General features: G+C 38.8%; 1 protein-coding gene across 2 annotated transcripts in view; it reads left to right on the forward strand.

The window, feature by feature from the left end:
* RB1 (RB transcriptional corepressor 1) overlaps positions 1-23,436 on the forward strand; it is an 80,680-nt gene that overhangs the window by 53,610 nt on the left and 3,634 nt on the right. For both annotated transcript variants that reach the window (XM_082068218.1, XM_082068219.1), the window contains exons 18-25: positions 18,757-18,875; positions 19,036-19,181; positions 19,887-20,032; positions 20,594-20,698; positions 21,745-21,858; positions 21,950-22,116; positions 22,806-22,836; positions 23,180-23,322. In XM_082068218.1, coding sequence (XP_081924344.1) covers positions 18,757-18,875; positions 19,036-19,181; positions 19,887-20,032; positions 20,594-20,698; positions 21,745-21,858; positions 21,950-22,116; positions 22,806-22,836; positions 23,180-23,322 — 971 coding nt within the window. The remainder of the gene's footprint in view (positions 1-18,756; positions 18,876-19,035; positions 19,182-19,886; positions 20,033-20,593; positions 20,699-21,744; positions 21,859-21,949; positions 22,117-22,805; positions 22,837-23,179; positions 23,323-23,436) is intronic.

Genomic DNA, 23,436 nt, shown 5'->3' on the forward strand with positions numbered 1-23,436 from the left:
GAACAGTGTACGTGTATGTGTGGTAGGGGCTGCTGATTTAAGCCTCTGACCTTTTACATAGCCTCACCTTAACAGAGAAACTACTTTGCACAAAGAACAAAATCACCATTTCCGTTGAATCTTTTGAGTAATTTAATTACCCCTCTTGGCAAGATAGGAAACTCTTTAAAGATAATTGAAAATAGTTCTGCTGCAATGTAGTACAGTATTTCTCAGAGACCCTATGGTATATGTAGTAGATACTGTAGAGATGTTTCTTAGGGACAGTGACATGGAGAGCCGGCAGTTTAAAACAGGCATCCAGATACATCCTGAAGTGATATGCAAACTTAAACTTCTTTATGTATACTGCAGTGTATTCCACAGAGAAGAGGCAGCATGGTATCGTGCATTAGACGTATATATGAGACATTAGAGGATTACGAAATGTAAGTAAATCTAGTTGATCTTAACAGTAGGCTAGTGAGGTTAGATAATGTGAAATCTTTTCAAGCTTTAATATATGAATTGAGTGATGTAAAAGGGATGGGCTAAAAAGCAAAGTAAAGGCTCATAAAGATGAAAAGTTTGAAAAAAGGGCATTACTATTGTTCAGAGGGAAGGAAAATGGAAAAAGGATTAGTAAACAATCTTAGCAATGTTGTTTTTCAATGAATAGGAATAGGATGAAAGGAGTTTTGAAAATGTCAGGTAGGAAGAGAGATGCCTTAATTAGAACAAAGTATCTGAGTTCCTGAATTCTTGTTTGCATTTTATGGAACTTAAAAAAAACGTGTTTATTCAATTGCTCTGCAAACACGATTGAAATAACGTCAGTATTTGAAATTTCTCTGCACTGCATAGGCAGGAAATAAGTAAAATGGCTTTCTATAACAATGTGGCAGAATCTGGCTCCATTCAAGCTTATATTTTCTGAATCACAGGATTGGAAATTCAAAGTTTGAGTTGGCAAAATTTTGCCAAATGTTCCATGCCTAAAAATTCTTATTCAAAATACTTTGCAAGTACAAAAACATGACTTTTATAAAAAAATAAATCAGCTGGTATAGTAAGAAATTACTAGGAATGATAGGAAGGAAAGAGAAGAAGCTTCATGAATAATTTCAAAATCTATTCCAAACATATGGGATTAAAAGGGACTTGTAGAAAGACATTTGTAATTTGTTTAGTTCTAAGATAATGACTTTTTATTTTTCAGATCTTTAGTTAAGCATTTGCCCAACAGGTATTCTCTGGCCAGGACTGAGGCAGGCTGGTTCCATGTCAGGATTACTGGCGTTTATCCGTGTACTTTTGAGGAAGTATTTCACTTTCATGCCAAATTAATTGCAACCACCACATCAAGTACTTGCAGCCTCTTGCATTTCTGGCTGAATGGGGTCCTCTGATTTTTGTATGACAGGATTTCAGCTTCTACTTGTCAGAGACAGCACGAAGGCCACAGTCACATTCCTATTCTTTTTTTTTTATGAAGGAGAACGTTATGAAGCTATTGAAAGAATTTACCATAGTCATTCAGTAAAATTTTTGTGGATTCATATAGTTAAAAAACAACCACCAACAACAAAACCCACAAAACCAAACAAAAACCCCAAACAAAACAAACAAACAAAACCTATGGTATTAATTTGTTTTCCTTCACAAAACTGGAATGTAAGAAGTTAGGGAAAAAAGAGAGTTTCATGAGAGTTGTTCAAGCTGGTAAGCTAATTAGTATAGATAAATAGTGACATGAAAATGCTTGTCTGGGGAGAACTGCTGCCAAAAAACAACTTGGACTTGATTAATGTGAAGAACTATTGCTTTCTAAATGTGTAAGTCAGCAAATAACCTCTTTAAATTTTGCAGCATAAGGTCACTTAAATGATTATTTAGCATATCATTAGAACCGGTAAACAACTATGACAAGTACTTCAGCTGACTTCACCCCCACAACTGCTCTTTCATTCCAGTCCATATCCTGAAGTTTTATGAAACACATTCAGTACTTCATGAACTTTATTACGTTGTTGGTGGATTCTAGCAGTTGTACTTTCAGCGTGCCGATCACTTAATAGCTAGAAGGTAAGAAAGAGCTGTTAAAACTGTGGAGGAAGGACAAAGAACAAACATCTGGGGGGATTTTTTTAACATTTTCTGTTGAAATCTTGGAAGGAGTGGAGTGAGACTCTGAAATGTAAAAGAAGTAGCGTAAGTTCGAAAAGGAAAAGCCATTTTTCCATCTGCTAAGCTTCTGCAGATGTCTGAACGTTGGTCGAAAGACCTTCTGTCACGAATTCACCATTTTCACTTGAATCTGTTTGAATATCTTCCTGGAAGAGGCAAGATGTTCATCTGGGAGATACTGGGTTGACCTGGCAGGAGAGGAGAGGATGGAACCCATGTCTCATACCCTGAGCAAGTGTTTTCTTTACGAGGGATTTATCATCTTTTGCTGTTAGAGAGTGAGTCTGTCATCCCACAACCAGGGTCCGGTACCTGGTATGCAATAAGCCCATCTTCCACACAGAGATATTTATTTCCTTGATGTCTGCGCAAGAGTAGGTGCCAGGTGGTAATTCCACAAAGCTAGCAGATCTCAGGTGCCAAGACTTTGATTATTTATACATTGGTATGTACTGAACCCTGTCTTTCTAATACATATGGATTCCTACTTATGTGTTAATTGGCTAAGAGTTGTCTTGCCTTCATTTAATGATACGGCATCTTAAAAATTCACATTCAGTTGGTAGGGGTGGTGGGCAACCTCCAGAGTAGAGGTGTGGTTTTCATATTATAATTAGCTAGTTCACTTTCAGGACACCAATTAGTGGAACTTTGCTGACTTACCAAGTTTAGATAGGGATGCTGACACTCAAGGATATACATCCATTATTTTAAGTACTTTTGACTTTTTGCTCCTGTAATAGATATCCTGTTACTAATTATCATCAGTGTACTCCTTGTTAGAGTAAATAACATCAACATAACTTGTAACAGTCATCAAGTCCTCTGAAACAAGGTGTTTAGCCTCAGAAAAAGGCACTGCATTGAGAGCAGAAGCTTTCCTCTGCGGTTCCCAGTCACCTGTCCATGCAATAGGGTTTGGGTCCTCTGGGTGCTTCCAGCGGTGGTGGCAGTGAGGATGCGGGCTGTGGTGTGCGGCCTGCGCTGTCCTGCACAGCCGTCACTCGAGTTTCTGGGTTTTGTCAAAGTTTCTCAGCTGCCGTCTGTTGGTGGTTTAGTGGTTCAGTAGTATAAATGGAAAAAGTTAACTTCTGGCTACGCAAGTCCTTCATGTCTGGAGTGGAAGCAGTAGTGTTTGAAGACATTAGCTGGAAGTTTCAATAGGTATCAGTTACATCATCTCTGAAAGAAGAAATGAAAATGTTGGTTGATATGGAGGCAGGGGATAAGAGTGGATTAGGTGCCTGTTATTTAAGAAAGACCACAAAGATCTCACTTCTGCTTACAAATATTATCTGAACTCTCTCTACACTTTTTGAGTTCGTGGGATTCCACTATGACTTTTATGATTGATTTAAACAGTTTGAATGCGGGCTGTCACTTGAAGTAACCCTCCTACCATCCCTTCAGGCCACTCTCTGCTTCTTCCCTTGTGTTGTGTGGGTGTGTGCACTCAGCTGAATGAAGAGACCTATTTGGTTTAAAACTAACCCTAACAAATGTGTAATTTCCAGAGTCACAGCTGTGCTAACACTGAAGCAAGGGATGGGGCAGGAAGTGCAGATGTGTAATTTAGGGAAACACCACTGCACTTAAACTGGTTTAAGCCAATTGGGAAGCTGTGCTGTAAGTGTTGTGGCAGACTGTTCAACTTTGAGGCTTTCAAATCTTTACTATTTAGACTCTTGGCCAGATGTTAACACACTGTTTGCTTTGTGAAGTTTAAAAGCTGCTGCTAAGTTCAACAGTGAGATCTGTGCTTCTAGTCTACTACCCTATAATTTAATTTCATGTAAATGGTTTGAAATAGTGATATTTATAACATAATAAAGAGCTATGTATGTGTGTTTAATTTTTCCACAAAAGAGGATAAAAATGAGCAGTAATACATAGTGTACATAGTCATACTTCCTGAGTTGAGATGAACAGGGGTGCTACAGGATGACAGCTTTGTAAGGCAAATATTCGATCTGTATTCCACTGATGATGCTGTAAGTTTTCTTACTGACTTCGGGGTGATGGATGCTTTGGGTCGACTGTCTTCAGTATTGGTATTAGTTTCTGTTTTCCTTGTCATGTTACAGTCTAAAAACTCATGTCAACCAATGTAGAGAGTTAGAAAATCTCAGACAAATATGCTACAGGTACCTCATGTCACCTGCAGTTAGAACAGACAGAATAGAGAATCACACAGCAGAGAGATACTAATTCAGATCCTTTGAAACTGTCATTTGTAGGTTTTACTTCTGAAATGCCTTCATTTGCAGCCTCTTATTCCATTGGAAGTGAATGGTGAAACCTGTCTTGGTTTTGCTGTGGTTTAGTCATTGGTCTGTATGCTTCAGAATAACTACAGAAAATGCCCACTGAATGATAAATTAGACACTTAAAAAGAAGGAAGTTTACATAGAACTCCTACTGCTGGGTTGTTGCATGTGAGTTGAGGTGCTTTGTAGGAGCTTTTCTTGAACAGAGATGTTTATACATAAGGCTTCTGTCTGCTCTTCTGCTGTATTTGTGGGCACACGCTGGACTGTAATACTTTACATATTTACTTTGGTTTCTCTGTAAGTTTTATATCAGTATATTTGTAGCGAAGTCAGTGCAGCTGCCCATAACTAATGCCCACACTAATCAAAAGCAGAAATGGGCATTTTCTCTACAGTGAAAGTGAAGACAGCGGAGTAAAATTGTATCCAAAACATAGTCATTCCTTTACATTTGACAGCTATTTCCACACATTCTTTGTCTAGCTTCCTCTGAAATAGCAAAGCACTGGAATGTATAGGTGCACACAATGACTTAAATGTATATACCTAAGTCAGTGTGAAAATGGTCTGTTTCCTTACCAGATGCAGTATGTTGAAATTTCAAGGTCAACTTGTTTTTTTTAAGTCAAAGAATCATTTCAGTTAGAAGAGAGCCTCAGGATCATGTCTTCTTTATTCTTTATTCTCTAAGTTTTCTGAGGCAGGCAGGTTTTCCATATTAAAATACAACAGAAATCTATGGTAGCTATGACTTTTTAATTTATAGGATTTTTACTTCTTTTAAGATAATCCTTTCGGAGCTCACCTCAATAGTAAATTTCATAAAATTGATTTTAAAAATATATATATATAGTTATATATAGTGAACCCTTTGTTTTTGTCCCTCAGCTTTTCTTGGAAATGGTTCTCAGTTTCTGGTGGGAGGGAGAAAGGTGTTAGGACATTTGTAAAACGAAGATTAGAAACTGTTTATATAATCCGTCTGACCATGCTGTGTATCTGCACTGTTCTTCCTGCGCAGACCTGTCAATCAAAATGCACTTTTAGTGGCTTTTGCCATAGGTGTGCTGGCTGTGCCCAAGGCTGTAGGTGTAGCTGAAGTCTTCATGCCTGCGAGAGGCAGGTTTCACTCCATGTCTAGACAGTTCAAGGACGCTAAGCTTCAGTATTGCACCCTGTGCTGATGGCAGGAAATGATCCAAGTAGAAAGTATGTGAAAAGTTGACTTAGGAGAAATGGCTAAGCTGCAGTTTGGGTTTGTTTTCTTAGTGCAAATAATAGGAGAAGCTGTAAAATTCAACGGACATCAGATTGCATCATTCTCTACATAATGTGCAACCTTTACGTGCTCTGGAGTTTGAGAGCTAAAGGGAAACATTTTGGGGGGCTTCTATAAGGCCAGGCTGGACGGGGCTCTGAGCGACCTGATCAAGTTGAAGATGTCCCTGCTCATTTCAGGGAGGTTGGACTAGATGACCTTTGAAGGTCCCTTCCAAGCCAAACTATTCTATGATTCTATAAACCTGGCGGTTTAAAATACTTTGGAGGGAGAGGAAAGCTGCCAAGTCATCCCAAACTACCTGTGTTTTCTCAAACTATAGAAAGTAAATGGTACCAAGTTCAACATAGTTGTATGCTACAACAGTGTTCAGATATTTCAATTAAATCATGCACAATGTTAGTTCATGGCATAATCAAGTTTTAGAGTGTGATGCCTTTTAAAGCACTGATCAGTGAGCTTCTGCTTTACAATTGCTAAAAGAGATACCACAGCTTGATTGTAGGACTAACAGAAAGAGTTTGAAATGCTTTTTATTGGAAAACATTGGCAAAACGTGAAGTCTCTGTGGGGATATATTTCAGTGAAGTTTTTTTTCCAAAAAGGCCAACTGAATTGAAAAAAAAGAAATCTTTAGAAGCTAATTTAATTTTCCTTAAATTTCAGGAAGCAAAATTAGGAGCGAAAGACTTGAATTTTCTCAAAATAGGATGTAAAACATAGTGGTTTCATCAGAAACATTGAAACTGTCTTTGCTCTGTTTACAAATGACTGAGATTTGCTTATAATAAAAATTCAGAGATCTTGAATAGAAAAGCACTTTATTACTGCAGGATTTCACATTTTTCTTGTGGAAACAGCATGATATTTGTAATTTAATGAGAACAAGGGAAACACTGGTTTTGATCATTTCATAATTGAATGTAGCTTGTCAGCTGAGTCAGTTTCACGGCTTTGTTGATAGGTGCTCTCCATCTATTGCCTATTGTCACTGATTTATTACTTCAGGGAAAGTCATGTACATTCTGTACATGTTGCAGTTTTTAATTATATGCCAGTAGAAACACAACTGAAAGATAAGTGGTCAAGGAGCAAATGTTGCACGGATGTTGACAGCAGAGGCCATGCAAATTTCTTGATTTTCATAAACACATCTGCTCCCTATGCTCAGGAGTATCTGAGCACACAAAAAAAAGCAAGCATCACGGATGTTCTTAAAATGTTGATGTTCTTTTAGGATACGTTACATTGTAGATGTTGCCATTTTAAAAGTGGTGTTGGCTTCCTCATCTTTATGAAGACATAAGACCCACATGCCTATGTCTTAGCTGGGCAGCTTTGCTCTGAAGTTCCCCATTGGGTTTGTACTTCTCAACCAGCATGGCTTTTCCATTCTTCAGAGGCATCTGGTTGCCCTGCTGGGTCTTGCAAGGAGCCTCCAAACCCAATTATGGCTTTAATTTCCAGAAAAGGTGGGCAGAGGGGCTGCAGATGGGAAGACTGGGTGCCACATATGGATCCTTCACTGTGTGTGTGTGTGGCACAAGGCCTTCCCATAGAGGGGAAGGTTTTCCATTGATGCTATTCAAATATAAAGTTGGAGATCTGGTATGTGGTATTTCAGAAAAGAATCCCCATGATCTTTGCTTTCTCTAACTGTTGATTTTAAAACTTGAAGATTGGCATTGCTTTCCTAGATCCCCGTGAAGTCATCCAAATAGAATTGCTTTGAGTTTTAAATGCAAATTTGTGTCATTTCCATGGGCATCAGCAGGATCTAACTTGCATTGGTAGTTCAGCACTTAGGTATTTTTGTCCAAAACTACGTTTTCTCTAAAGTCACTTTATGCTCTAATCTGGTAGTTTATGTAATTCAGTCAGGTAAGGGAAAAAAAAGCTCGGTGCAATTTTTAACAAGCTTGAAGGAAGTTAAAAATGAGAAGGTTGAATTGGCAGCAAACATTTTATGGTGCTGTCATCTGGCTATATTGCAGCTCTCTGTGTATCGGCTATTTGTTAGTCAAATAATTCAGAATGAGAGTGTGACATTGCTTCCAGCCTTTATTTCTACTATCCCCCAAGCTGGTGAGGTGAATTAAAGTAGCTCATGTTAAATATAGTGACCAGCAATTGTCCGCTATGACATCCAGTAATCAGATGTTGTATTTCCACAGAAAAACATTTAGTCTTGACTTTATTGTGTAAACTGGAAACAAAGTGTTTTAAGGCACTATAAATCGGTAACTTCCTGCAGCATTTTGCTCTAAATATCTAAGGAGGGAAAGTTCTGCCTTCCAGCATGTTTTTTCCAGAACCTGAGGTAGCCTTTACTGATAAGTCTTCAAAAAAGATTTGTGTGAAAAGGCACTGAATATCATGTCTTACATTATTTTTCTGAAAAATAATACTGGCCTCATTTGAGGAAATGTTAGCTTGAGCTTCTTGCAGATGTTGCTGAGGTCCAAGTGACCGTAGCTGTAGTTTACCACTTAGACACAATCACTTAGATCTTATATAAATAATTTGGATGATTTTTTTTTCCCTCCCTTTTTAGTGATTTTTGCCTTTCTTTGCTAGCTGAGGTACATCTTTTGTTGTTAAAAAAAAAATTAAAGCAGATGCATTGTATTAAGGTTTCTTTAGTCTTTTTGAGGATCCTGGAGTAACTCCACAGATACCCCGCGTTGTAGTGCAACACACTTCTGACTCCATCATTTACTGAGGGACACTCGTGTTTGACAATATTAGTTACACTTTTTCCATCTCAGATCTATAAAAAGCTAATGCTGGCATAGTGATTATAGAATTGTTTCTGGTATGGTTATACACATTTACAATTTGTAGTTAAGGAAGCCAGCTAATGCTGTCAATGAGTGAAACTGGCCTTAAGAGGAGGGAGGGGAGTGAAGTGATAACCAGAAAAAAGCCAGGGCAGTATGGAGATCTGAACTTTTTTTAGTAGAACACACTATAATATCTATCTCAGAACTAGCTGCAAAACTTTGAGAGAAAACAGTAGGGAAAACATTTAGCATATGTTAAAATACATTTGTAACATTACTAAAAAGTAAATATGAAATGGATGTAACATCAAAAAATATAGAGGCCAGTGTCTTCCAAGTTTTTGTTTCAGATCAGGGAGTGGAGCATCTCCCATATGAGGAAAGGCTGAGGGAGCTGAGTCTCTTCAGTTTGGAGAAGAGGAGACTGAGGGGTGACCTCATTAATGTTTATAAATATGTAAAGGGTGAGTGTCATGAGGTTGTCACTTCTCAGTGACAACCAATGATAGTACATGGGGCAGTGGATAAAAACTGGAACACAGGAGGTTCCACTTAAATTTGAGAAGAAACTACTTCTCAGTGAGGGTAACAGAGCACTGGAACAGGCTGCCCAGGGGGGTTGTGTAGTCTCCTACTCTGGAGACATTCAAAACCTGCCTGGACACCTTCCTGTGTAACCTCATCTGGGTGTTCCTGCTCCGGTAGGGGGATTGGACTGGATGATCTTTCGAGGTCCCTTCCAATCCCTGTGATCTGTTCAGAGAAGTCATTGAAAAGTTTGGGGTGTTTTGAGTGATTTTTATACTGTTCTGTATCCCACCGTCAAAATTCAATTATTCATTTTCAGATTGGGAATAACGTATTTTTAATGAAGACACATAATAGCCCAAGACTTTTTTTAATCTTCTCTTGTTAATCTGATTTCCAGTACGCTACTCCTTACCTCTGCTATACTGTATTTTGTCAGATTGTTAAATGTTTCTACTTTACAAGCAGTTATTTAATTGGAGACAGCTTGTTAAATTCTGTCAGCTGACCACTCAGAAGCTCTGCATATGCTTCCGCTTTGAAAGCTAAACACAACATGATGAGTGGCAGGTTTTGTCTGCCTTGGGAAAATACTACCTGTAGACTGAGGTAACTGAGCTTGAGATATTCTGTAATGGCAGTCAAAGAAGTATTGGCTTAAGTTAAGATCAAATCTTCTTAAGGGATGGGTTTATGCCGGTAATGTTACACTCATAAATCCATGGTATGAAACAGTTTTCATGCTCATGTTGCCATATTTTGTTATGAAACATGGCATATTGGTTTTGGAACTCCAATTTCTTTGTCCTGTTTTTCCCTTAGATTATACAAAGCACATTTCAAGATATTTATAGTCCTTTTTTTTTTTTTAAATATCACAGAGCAGCCTGCTCTTAATGGTTTCAGGACATGTACCAACCCCTAGCTAATATTACTTTTTCTAGAGAATTGGTCTTTCTGTTCATGCTCATCCACATCCTCTGCACATTATCTGTTGTGTCCTTTTTTGCTCAGTTCATAATTTGTTGACTCATTGGTTATGTTAGTGAAAGATACTGTCCTGCTCTTTCAAAAAACTGCTGTCTACAAAGCTTCCTGGCACACTTACCACTTTTAGCTGGATTAAGAGAATTGTCAATGGTACGTTGTACCTAAATTTGTCCAGCTAATGAGAAACTGGAAAGAACACGAGACTTGAAACTGTATTACTGGCTTTAACTGAAAACCACAAAGGCGCTTCATTGTCGTGTCTCCACTTGTACTTGGAAAAATAATTCCTGGAACTGCTCTTAATTGTTGTTCTGGGAACCTGGACTGTGTAAGTCAGTTAGAAATGAAACTGCTAGAAAGCATGATGTGGTGCTGTGACAATCTGTTTGCTCGTTACTGTGGTAATTACATGAATAAATTCTCTTTACTGATGTAGACATTTTGTGACCCAAAAATTCTTCTGAAGAAAGTGCTTCTGTGCTGTTTTGCTCCTGAGTTTAATAAGTTTTACGTGTGGAAATAACTATAGAAGTGATATCGTTAATACTGTGATATCTGTTAATGTAATCGTACATTATAGCATCTCTACCTCCTCTACTGAAAAAGTCTTCACGCTCCGAAGTGTTTTCACAGTTTAAGGCTGTTGATAACAGCTCTCAGCCTCAAGATTTTTGACAGGACATCTTGTTGCTGACTGATACATTAGCATTTCTGACAGTCAAATAGTTCACATCGGGTGGGTTTTAGTTTATATATTGTAAACACTTTCTTGTGCGGAGATGGGGGGAAACTGGTATTGGTTCACTTTGAGACCTTTGGCTTTTGCCTGGAGATCTGGAGAAGGAGGGTTTGTGCAAGAATTAGAGATATTGAAGCCTGGTTACCCCAGGGGAGCGAGGCAATAAACATGCTGATTACTTCAGATAGAGATTGTTTCTATAGCACCGCTGTCAGTGCAGACCACGGACCATCTGGAAGAGGCTCGTAGCAATTGCTTTAGGGGGTGGAAAACGTGGAGGATGGGCCTACAATGCTATTTTCTTGGATAACATTCAACAAAAAATACATAGTAAGGATTAATGTGTTCTGTAGTGCTTTGCGAACCTGTATGTGCAGTTGTCTTTTGAAGAAAAGTGAATTTTCCACATTCATGTTTTGTAGCAGTTATTTCCACAGCTGAACATGGGCTGTACAAAATACTAGTTGGTTTTGGCTTTCAGTCTTGTTGCCTGATAATTTAGTTTGGTGACTCTGATAATCCAATGGCTACTATTCTGTCCCAATTATAATTCTGTTTTATTAGTTTGCTGATAATTCTTTAAGCTTTGACTTTTGACCTTGGAGTTGGTGTTTTCAGATTTAGTCACTAACTCTATATATTTGTAAATAATGATAACATTAGAGCCCTTTTGAAAATGTAAAGTTAAGGTAGTTTTTCCCTGTTCATTATTTTTGCTTTTATCATCATTGACTATTATAGGTATTTTATCATTCACTCATTGAAAGTCATGAGATCTCTCCACAGTGAGTTTATTTTTCCTAAAACTGGATAATTTTATGCTTCTAGAAGCCTTCTCTTCCCTGCCCTTGACACATTTCCCTGTTGTTTGGGAATGTTAAATAGCAGCAATCTCAGCAGAGAGCACGAGACCTCACTGATAAAATTGAGCATTTATTCATACTTCCAATATCTGTTGTTTAGCCAGTAGCTGTGTTCCCATCTGCCCTGTGGCAGCACTTTCTTTAAAGAGCCTTACCTGCAGGAGCCTGTCAGAGCCTCTGAGCTGAAGATCTGGAGATCTTCTGCAGGACCACCCCATTCCAAGATGCGTGACCACTTTAGAGGAGAAACCTGGGAATTTGAGGGGCATGACTTCCCTTTCTCTGCCCTGGTACTGCCACTGAAAGATTTTTGTCTTGTCATCTTCCAGCTGCTCATTTCTGTCCCTTTGTGTGACAAAACACGAACACTTGTGTTGCCATAAGGTGAAAGGGATAGGGGAGCTGCTCTGAATGTAAAACTAAGGCCTCCCCTGACAAATGTGTTTACATAAAGCAGCAAAAACCCCTCAAACTAAATAAAACCACCACCAGCAAAACTCTGGTTCCTTGGACCAGATCTCCAAGTCTGCTGACACAAGAGGGATTGGGGATGACGGGGAGGAGGACGCAGAAAGATGAAGTGCCTTTTGGTGCAAAACTGGCTTGTACTGGCTTAGAGAATTTGTGTAGTTAGGGCTTTAATGTGCTGAATATTAACTCGTTAGTTACTCAGCGAGCCTTTCTTTTTCTTTATAAAAAGCGCTGTAAAGCGTGTGAGCCTTGAGCAGAAAAACTGCTGAAGGAAGTGGTGCAAGAGCCTACTGCAAACCACATAGTGGCAGTCTCCCCAGGCTCATCCAGAGTAGTTTAAACAAAATAGTTGATAAAAAATATAATTGTGCATGTAGACTGTCTTTTAAAACTCCTTTAAAAGCGATTTTTAAAAAGTTAGTCTCACAGGTTTGGCAAATAGGAGCAGTCCTGATGACCACAGTTCATTTTTCTCTTCAATATTCAACTGGTGATTGGTTTGCAGAGCTACAAAGCAATAGCTGTGTCAGTAGTTTTCCTATTTGCAGAGAGTTATCATCAGTCTGTGTAATATTTTTGAACATTCTGATAGTTAACACAGGAAGTCTATCATCTTCATGGTTAAAATTTAAAAACCAGAGGGATAAAAATGAGATTGCTGAAATCCCTGAGTTGTCTTTAAATTTCTTTCACTTTTTAATTTAGCTTGACTTTACTATTTTTAAAAGCAGCTATCACCCCAAATACCTAATAATATCTGTCAACTGTTTGTCTTGATGTGATATGCTTGAGATTTTCATCTCTCTCCACACCTTCCCATAACTTCTGGGAAAGACGTATATGTGGTGGGCCTCTCTGAAGTTAGGCTTGTTTTCACATGCACCTTTCTCCATTGCTAGGAAGGATACCTTGATGATGCTTTTATATCTGGTAGTGAAGTAGCCCCTTGGACCTTTGCTGAGAGACCCTGTAAAACATAGAGAATTGGTTAATGTAACCATCTGGTGAAGCACAATTTTTGGAGTGGAGGGGCTGAAATTTGTGGTATTCATTGTTCTAAAATAATGTCTGAATTCTACCAAGACTTGCCAGGCCTCTCCAGAGGCTTTTGAGGAAGAGGTTATCGCAAAACTGTAAAGATAATGGTTTTGCAGCATCATTTAAAGCAACATGAGTTTAAGATGCATATCCAGGCCTTGGTGACCTGTCTTTCCTTCTCTGACTGGAGAGACTTGAACTCCATTTTCACTGGGCCTTTGAACAGCTTTTGGTAGGAAATCTTGTTTTCTCCCACTAGAGATGCTTGAATTCATATTAAAGTATTTGTATTCAGTAGAGACTACCTATATCAGGTCCACATTTCTACAATGGGTCCTACTTGCCAGACCAGAAGGAGTTATTCTTTTCTGGTGCAATTTTTTTTTTTGTTTTAATTTTATAAGAAACTGGAACATGAGAGAACTGAACTTGAATACTCCTAACAGGCTTGAGGCTCAGGCACTTGCTTTCAGGTCAGCTGCTTGTGTGCTTTGCATCAAGGACTTCAAATAATCACAGTTTTCGTGATTTGTATGTGTATCCGTGTGCGCTTGCCACTTCCTCTGTGGTTTATGACTTTCTAAGCCATTTCTGTATGGAGGAAAAGCCCCCCAAAATATCGCTTTCAAATGACCAGAACTAATTAACAGTAACTGTTTTCTTTTCTGCTTTTTTACCCTCTGTGTACTACACACTTAGATAAAAGGAGATCCTCAGAAAGCTTGATGACAGTATTACTTGATTTTTAAATACTGGATATCAGTAAGGGAGGAATAGGACTTGTATTAAATACACATGTGCTCTAAGGGCTTAAAAGCAGTTCTGGCAGTATTCTTACATGAATTAAACTGTTAACGTTGCAGTCGTTAGTGTTTTTATTTTTAGATTTTGTGAATACAAGCACTAATAGGATCATAATTTATATAACCCAACTCATACGTATGAAATTAAAACATAGTCCTTAACCTTACTGTGTTTTTCATGTTAAATACTATTTAAATTTAGACTGTGAAGTTTATTTTATTTTGATATGTTGAAATTATTTCAGAATTCTGAATACTAATTGTCATGTGAAGCTTCTGAAAATACACTTGCAAGCAAAAGTCAACTTTCTGGCTGCTCATTTCTGTCATGCGAAAGAGGAGTGGAAATCATTCTGATACAGCCCTTGCACTTCCATTCCAAAGATGTTGATTCTAAATCAGCTTTGCTTTGCCTTGCAAAATCACAGAGACCTTTTAGCATATTATGAAGAAAAACATTTCTTAATGTTCTATATTTTATTAACTGATGCAATAATCTGTGGTGGTGTTGATAATGCATTTAAAAAACAAACCAAACCACCACCACCCCCTCCCATGGGTTTAGCTAGGCATTGAGATAAATGCTAGTTTAGTGATAAGTGTTGCATTAACATGATGGAGGGGGAGGAGAGAGAGAAGAAAAAACAACCAACTGAAAACACACCTGAAAATTGATCAGGAAATTTTGTAAAGGATGGAAGCATAAAGCAATAAAAAATAAAGACAAAAGCAGTTTTTAACTGCTAAGTAGTGCTGCTGGGAGTAAAGCTGCTCAGGGGCTTCTCTGTAGTCAGTGGAGGACACCCAAACCCCAGGGTAGCTGTTGTCCGTATTTAAGGATTTAGGTCTTTTGTTTAATCTTTTCATTGAAACCAAAGTCCAGTTAAACATGTTGTTGGAACAGAGCTGATGTAAAGATCAGGGAGCTGGGGAGCACCTGTGTGTCCTGTAGTTTCATCATAGCCAAATACAGATTAGCCAACGAGAAGTTCAGCTGGTTTTGTCCATAAAAGGAGTTTTCAGATTGGGGAAAAAATCACTGCAAGTGGTTGTGCTGCAGGTATTGCTGCATCCTGCAGAGACTTGCTTAACAAAGCCCCGCTCAACGCCCAGAGCTCAGTGTAGTAGAGCCCTGGCAGTGTGAGAGGGGACTGAGTCAGTTTTAAGTATTGTTCTTCATTCTGATGCCAGTGGCCGTTTGGCCCTGAGAAATTCCAGCCTTAACTGCTTTTTCCCTTTTCACACTAATAAAAAGGGGCTTCTCTAACTGTCACAGGGGAGTCTCAGATGAAAAGCAGCACTTCACTTAATTAGTAAAATTTATCCTGTGGCTGCATCTAGTAACATCACTTACTGAGCATTAAAGTAAAAACTGTGCAAAACTCCTGTCATGTGAAAGGAATGCATTGGTGCTGACCCGTTGAACTGAAGTGCTGCTTAAAAGCTTTAAAAAGCAATATAAAATTTGTGAAAGATAGTGTGAATAATGTCACTTTAGAAACAAAGTACTGATAAACATTCCTATTTGATAAAGCTGGGCTGGGGGTTAAAGTTCTTTTGTGACTAATACTTAGAGGACCGGTAATTGTCTGGTTAATGACATCGTAATTTGTTCATTATAGCGAGGGGTAGATTATTGAATACCAAGTAGTGAGACTAAAGCTGAGCAGAGTTTGCCCAGATAAGCTTGAAAACTCCCTGCAAGCTACAGAATGCGCTTCGGATTCACTAAATAGAAGTCTTTTTTTTTTTGTGTGTGTTCAAATATGAAGAAAGGAGGTAAGGCTGTAATTAAAGCCATCCGTTTTGCAAGGTGGGGAGTAGATGCACTTGAGAAAACTTGCCTCTGGTGTTGGCAGACTTGTTTTTTTGTCAGGCACCAGTGTCATTTGTGTAACACCAACTTCTCCAGCTACCTGGCTGTGCATTTGGAAGGCCACCAGCAGGAGTGGTAGGAGCCCCTGGGGAATGAGCACAGAGCCCTTCATCGACAGTCATCTCAGCTGTAAGCTGGAAATTGTGATCAGCGGTAGAATTTCACCAGGTCTGAAAATTAAATAACCTTTTCCTGCTCATGTAACGGCAGCTCTAATGAAGTTTCTGCAGTCAGGGCAGATAGGCTGACCACATTTTGCCCCAGGGTGCAGACTGAGTCGGTGCCTTCACGCATCCCACCATTGCTGGTGCTGGCTGGTCTGTGCTGCTGGGGGCCCGCTGGGTGACAACACCCCCTTTATCTTGACACGTTTTTAACCGCAGAGTCAATTAGTATTTGCAGGAGCCAGAAAAGGTTTATTGGTGTTGCTGCGTGTTGCTACTCAATCTCTATAAGCAGAAGTTTCTACACAAATAATAACCTCTTGCTACTGTTGTTGATCTAACTGGTGGGAAGCAGTAAGTAGATTTCATAAATTCCTGTAGGGTAAAGTTTCACATGCGAATCAGCTGACTGAACAGGTTGTTGTCAGTACAGGTGGGACATGTACTCTCTGTTTTCTTCTCTTTCCTGCTCTGCTCCCGACCTTCGTGGTGTTGCTGCCCTGGCTTTTCCTAATGTCTCTCCTGGCTTTGCTTGTGGTTCTTGGCAGAGCTGGCTCAAATCTGGTTTTGCTTTTTCTGTTAGCTTTCTGCTGGTTTAGAGCATTGAATTGGCTTATGCAGAGAGTGACTGATTGTCGAGGCCACTGAGTAGAAGAGGAGTGGAAATGATACAAATGTAGGCAGGTCCCTTCTACAGGCAGCAACCTGCTGTGTCCCCTCACCTGATGTAATGAAATCCCACTCTGTGTAGTGAAAATGGGAGCAGGGTTGAGGGAGGACCTGGAACTGCAGGTGGCAAATAGTAACTTCAAAAATAGTAACTTTTGCTTCTGTTTCTTGATCTCTCATTCTCCTTTATCAACCGCTTTTCCTCCTACTGATGCTTCGTTGAAAACAAGGTTTTCTCTGTCGTTAATAGCTAAAATGTGAGATGAATGAAGTGGGATTCACTCTGTCAGGGAATCAAGAGATGTTTCAGCAATGAATTAGTGACCGCCCTGGAAAAGGAACTTGGGTTCTTCAGAGCATAGTGAAACCCTGATGGGAATAATAAAAAGGAAGAGGCCAAGTGGTCAGGAGAGTGAGAAATGGAGAAGGTTGTGTCCCTGCATTTTCAGCAAGGGCAGCACCAAAAGAAAAAAAAGAGAGAAATGCTTGAACTCCTAAGTCCAGGGAAAGATGATGCAAACCAGCCTAAGAGCTGATCTTGTTGAGAAATAGAGAAATAGCCCTGTGGTTATGAGTCACTAACCGATGGTTGTTTTGTTACGGATGAAACAGCTCCAGTATTGCCAAAACTGTAATTAAAAAAAATATACATTGTGAAAAATTGTAAATCTGAAGTCGCTCTTGTTGCTCTAAATTTTTAGTTGATGCACGTCAGAATAAAAGTGGAGTTTTTGGACATAAGGCTAAATGAGGAAGGTCTTAATGCTAGTTTTAATTCTAGCAAATGTAGTCTACTGTAACTAGGCCTTTTTCTTACTGCCTTAGACAGGTGATGCAGCTTGCTTTGCATGCACACTGTGCTCCTTTTTGTTATTGTAGCTACAGATTTGTCATCTGTGCCGTCATATTTTAATATTAGTAACATGCATATGTAGGATCAAACAGGCCTTGGACAGTCAGATGATGCACTATGTACAAAGTGCTGAGCTGATTGATTTTACTGCTGTCTTTTGAGGGACCATTTGGAGGAAAATGCTGGATGTCTGGGTTTGCCCACTTTGTTTCCAGTCTCATGAACGCTGCTTTTTCCCCGAGAAGGCAGATATTTGCTAATAAGTTGTTCTCCTGTCGCTTCTGGAGCTCTGATGCTGCACTGTTGGAAGGCAAGGATGCTCAAGGATGAGTCTCCTGTCCAAAGAAAATAAAAACTCAGAAGCCAGCAACCCTGTGTTTTCAAAACTAATTATAAATATGGTACCAAAATATTTTCCCATGGAGTTTCACGTTTCAGCATAGTTCTACTCTGTACATGACACACAAGCAGCAAAAGCCTGAGATTTTGTTTCTGCAAGACTGCTCTTTATTACCAATGTCAGCAGTAGGACTGATGTTGCTTCATCCAGAACCTCCATTCCACTTAGATTCTCACTGCGTCACCTCCTACCTTAGTCTTTTAGTAGGTTCTGATGTATTCCAGCTGCCTAAAGTACTGATAATTAACCTAAAATCAAAATGGGTTTTGTTTTTGGGCATGAGAGACTTCGTGTGAGTGACTAAAACTCTTGCCAGAGGGAGCTCTGGAACGTGATACTGCTGAGGTCTGAATAGTCGCCAGTGCAGTTAGATGAGTTATGACCATGTTTTGTATGTTATCGTGTGTAAGATACTGGGTAGATGTTGAAGCAGAAGTGGATTGACACTATATACAGCAGTAACTTTTAGTCACCAATTTGTTTTTTGGGTTGGTTGGGGTTTTTTTGTTTTTCTGGAAATGTGACATATGTATTTTCTTGTATTGTTTGCTCTTCTTTTCACAAATGGTTATTTAATAGGAAGTTAAGAGATTCTAAACTAGAACTATGGTTCAACTGCGGTTAGCCTATATCTAATGGACTGCTATTGAAACAGAAAAAGTGTTTGGTGTATTTCATAGTTAAATTTTGTCAGTTAAATAGTTAAAATTTATCTGGCAAAATGTGAGTGTTCTCAAGTATTTCAAAGTATTAATCTTCTGTTAAGGATCATATTCTCGGGGCTGTTTTTAGAGAAGTAATAACAAACTCCACCCAGCGTTGTTGTCTATTCTCAGCAAAATGAACTTTCTGTCGTTTTTCTAGGGGTCGCCTGTGTTCGATCTTATCAAGCAGTCAAAAGAACGAGAAGGCCAAGCTGATCAGCCTGAGCCCACTGCTGCTCTCAACCTGCCTCTCCAACATAATCACACTGCAGCAGACCTGTAAGTGACATTTTTAATTTTTCATATGGGAATAACCAGTTACAGTAGCAATTAATTTCTTCTAATGGGGGAAGAGGGAAGAGTTCCTGCAAGTATTATTCATAGAAATTTGTTCCTTTATCCTGTGATGTTAAGTGTTTAATACATGTTGAATCTCCAGCTATCTTTCTCCTGTGAGATCTCCTAAGAAGAAAGCATCTGGACCTCCTCCAAGTGCTACTTCTGCTCCAGATGCTCAGCCAGGTGTGAGCCCCCAAACACAGAGGCCGCAAAAATCTACCTCCCTCTCTCTGTTCTACAAAAAAGGTTTGTCGGTTCTGTACATGCTGAAATTGCAAAGTTATCTCTTGTTATTTATCCTTTTGGGCTTTTGGAGCTCAACATTTAAAATATTATAATAGAATCTGTAGTAAACGCTGTGCAAACCCTCCGCTGCCTCTGGAAGAAACACTAAAATGGTGCCAGCAGATTAATGTGTGTGCTCACACTGTGAGTTCGAACTGAAAACTTGTCTACTGATTGTAAGCATAACCATATGGGCTCAGATGGAAGGTTCTTCTATCATAGCATCCTTTTTCTAGTAGTGACCATAAATAGATGTCATGGGAAGCTTGAGAACTGGCCAAGCATATGCGCTTCTTTCCCTTGAATGCTTTCCCAAGCTTCTACTTTCTCCAGCTTGGGGGTTTTCCTGAGCATTTTGTAATGTCTGCTTAGTAACTCTCAGCAGATTCATGTTCTAACTGCTTGTTCAGACTCTTTTTGAATCAGAGTAGACATAACAGGAGCAGCACGGTTTGGTGTGGACTTCTGTGTGTCCAATGCCAGTTGTATGAAGAATCTTTTCCATTTATTTTGAACCTGGATTCTACCACCTTCCTTTGGTTTGTAGTTTTTGTAGTGGGAGGTGGTGAACATTCAATTGCTGTCCATCCTCCATTGTGTTTCTTTTATTTTTGTATACTCTTATTTATTACAATCTCAGTTTATTTTTCTTCTCTTTTTCTGAAGTTTATTTGCTGGCCTATCTTCGACTACACACCCTGTTCTTTCGGCTTCTCTCTGACCATCCTGACCTGGAACCCTTGATCTGGACCCTCTTCCAGCACACACTACAAAATGAGTATGAACTTATGAGAGACAGGCACTTGGACCAGGTAACATTAACAAAAAATGTTTAAAAGTTTAAAAAGCTTTTCCTGAACAAAATGTTTCTTATACATTCTTTAGCTGTTAGAAATTGTATTATGTGGTTTTATTTCTTTCTTGATCACTCAAAGGAGAAATTAATTTAGAGTACAATCTATCGTCTCAGGATTTTTTAAGTACTCGCAGTTATTATGGGATCTTCAACTACCATTTACAGCTGTTTTCACAATAATGAAGACATACCAAATTTTGTAGTAATTTTCTTAAGAAAATTCTTATTTTCTTTCAGAAGATGTGTTGCTGATGAAAGTTTTGTTACTCTGCCCTAAAACTGCAGCATGCAAAATGAGTTTAAGATGATATTATCAGCTCCAGTTACTTGATTGCCATGCAGAAATTGAGGGAACAGTACTTGGTGTATATTCTGGAAATTCTTATGGAGTTGAGTTGCATGCTGGTTTACAGAGCACAACCAGTAGTGAAGCTCATCAACTGATTTATTAACCTGAAATGAAGCAGCTGAATTCATTTTCTGCATTTCCAGTTGTCTTGTCTTGTTTCTCTAATAGATCATGATGTGTTGCATGTATGGCATATGCAAAGTAAAGAATGTAGATCTCAGATTTAAAACAATAGTTTCAGCGTACAAGGAGCTTCCCAACACAAACCAAGAGGTATGGAAATTCTTTAATGTTACCTCTCCATAAAAATGTTGTAAACTAATTGTTTCTCTCTGTTTGTCTACCACACTTGAACATACAAAGGCAACTTCTGCTTCATTGTATCTCCATTTTGTGGAGGAGAAAACTGGCTCCAATATGAAATGTCCCTTTAAACATCTCACACCAATACTTTGATAACTCTCCTCAGAAAACAAACGTCATTCTGCTTCTTTACTTAAAGATACTAAACAATGGGTGATTATAATATTTGGAGACTTTATGAGTGATTCAGATATACAGCTCCTAGGATTTTCAAAAGCAACCCAAGATCTTTTTAAAAGTTACCCAAGTTCCTCTGGGTGTTCAGGGGGGTGAGCAGATAACTTCAGCAGCTTTCATAGAAATATGGTTAGATACCAGGGAGAGATGTACATTTATATACCAAACAGGTACATATGTATTAAAGTTGCAGACTTAGTTCTAAGATTAAAAAGTTGCTTTCTTTGTGAGGGCCTTACTGCACTTAAATTTTTGCACAGAATGATAATTAAATCAGTAGAAAATCAAACTAACAGTTACTGACCTATAGGCATCCTTTTATTAGCAGAATTTCTCATAGTGTATTTGTGCATCTTGGCTAAACTCCAGACTTATGTCTTCAAGACTAAAGAACTATTTTATCCATATCAGGTCAGTAATGGTTTTTTTTTAGCTTTGCAAGGCTTCCACAGTAGTGAAGCCTTTTTTTTGGCAATTGCATGTGTGAAAGTAAATGGGAGCATAAATTTGGAAAATGTTGTTATAGTACTGATGAACTGATTTTGCACTAGGGGGCTGTGTCAGTTAATTAAGTAGGTGACACTACTGATGTTCATATATGTTTGGGACAAAAGAACAATTTAGAACAGTTCTAAATAGTAGGTACAATGACTTTCATACAACACCCATGGCATCTTAGCTCTTATCTAACACAGATTGTTTGAATGGCTTTGAGTTTGTCAGATGTAAAATTGTCCTTTTTTTTTTTTAACTGTGTATGGTTTTCTCACCCTATGTAGACTTTCAAACGTGTTCTTATCAGGGAAGAACAGTATGACTCCATTATAGTCTTCTACAACTTAGTGTTTATGCAGAAGCTGAAGACAAACATTCTGCAGTATGCATCCAACAGGGTAAGCTGATAGTTGTGTTCAGTATTAATTTTTTAATAGGATAGGAATATATAGAGAATAAAACCTTGTGATTCATCTATTATTTTTATAGCCTCCCACTCTGTCACCTATTCCACACATTCCTCGCAGCCCGTACCAGTTTTCCAACTCTCCTCGCCGTGTCCCTGCTGGCAACAACATCTACATCTCACCCTTGAAGAGCCCCTACAAATTCTCCGATGGGTTTCAGTCACCCACAAAGATGACTCCGAAGTCCAGGTAGGCTGTTGACAAGCATTTCTTTGGCTAAATTAAAGGCATTTTGGGGATTTCAGTGGAAGCAAATTAGAAAAAGCGCACGATCTAGTTTGTCAATAGTCTGTGGTGATTATCTCTTTTCTAGTCAAAAGTTTGTCTCCTGTATTTGGAGTCTTTATTCATCTTTGAGTGCTTTTCTGTTTCAGTTGAGTCAGTGTACTGAAGTTCAGTATTTTGGGGGTGTTTTGTTTGTTTGTTTTAGAACAGTCAGATCCAAAAGGGTTTCTCAGACCTAGTTGCTTAAATGTTGGCTTTGACTCTGGATTGCACTCCTGAAAAACACAGAGGAGCTTTATAGACTTGCTTAAAGAGAAAATACTTCTGTGGACAAAATGTTTTAGTTGACTGAGCAGAACGTTTCAACCTGTTGGTCACTAGTTCTTATCAGACAAGGATGACAGCAAATGTGCAAGTGTCCAGTGGGTGTTTCAAAGTAGGATCAAGTGAGTCCCATTGCACCTGACCCACTGTGTACAGAAGTTAAAATGTTATTGTATATTTTAGATTAGTAAAGTGCAATGTGGGTTTGCACTGTTAATGTAGATAGAGGAAGAGACTTTGTGAATGTCTTATGCTAAACTGCAAATCAGCAGACACTTCTGTCGTTGTTAAATGCAGCTTAATCTTAAACACTTCTCTTCTTTTGACAGAATTTTGGTGTCAATTGGTGAATCATTTGGGGTGAGTTTTAAATTTTTTAATGTCTGGTCTTGAATGTGTGTAACTTGTGGTGGAATGGGGATTGCGTGTGGACATCTGTGAAGCTGCCAGTGAGTTTCTCTAGTTTAACATAGTGTTCTATGGAACCTGTAAGCACAAAGATTACAGGGGTGTTCTGTTAACTCCTTTCAAATATCCGGACCTCACTTTTAAAATGTTTTGCGTTTTATTTTAGTTGCTTTGACAGAAGATAGAGTTCTTAAACTGCAGAGTGTTAGAACTCCTAATTTTTTAGTGGATAGTCTGACAAGTTTTAGTTTTGGGATTTATTGATAATTCTTTCCCTATTGTCTTCTCATTTCAGGCTTCTGAAAAGTTTCAAAAAATAAACCAGATGGTGTGCAACAGTGACGGGCAGCTAAAACGCAGCGCAGAAGCAAGCGCTGCTCCCAAGCCCCTGAAGAGGCTGCGCTTCGATATAGAAGGGCAAGACGAAGCAGACGGAAGGTGAGAGATTGTTCTGGGCTTTTCAGTAATCTTACTTATATTTGGTTATCAGGGCCTTCCATCCTGACGTTTCCTGGCATCCCAGCTTCTATTAATTTGTGAACTTTAGTCAAA

Source organism: Streptopelia decaocto (assembly GCF_964273445.1).
Source record: "Streptopelia decaocto genome assembly, chromosome: 1".
Taxonomy (NCBI): domain Eukaryota; kingdom Metazoa; phylum Chordata; class Aves; order Columbiformes; family Columbidae; genus Streptopelia; species Streptopelia decaocto.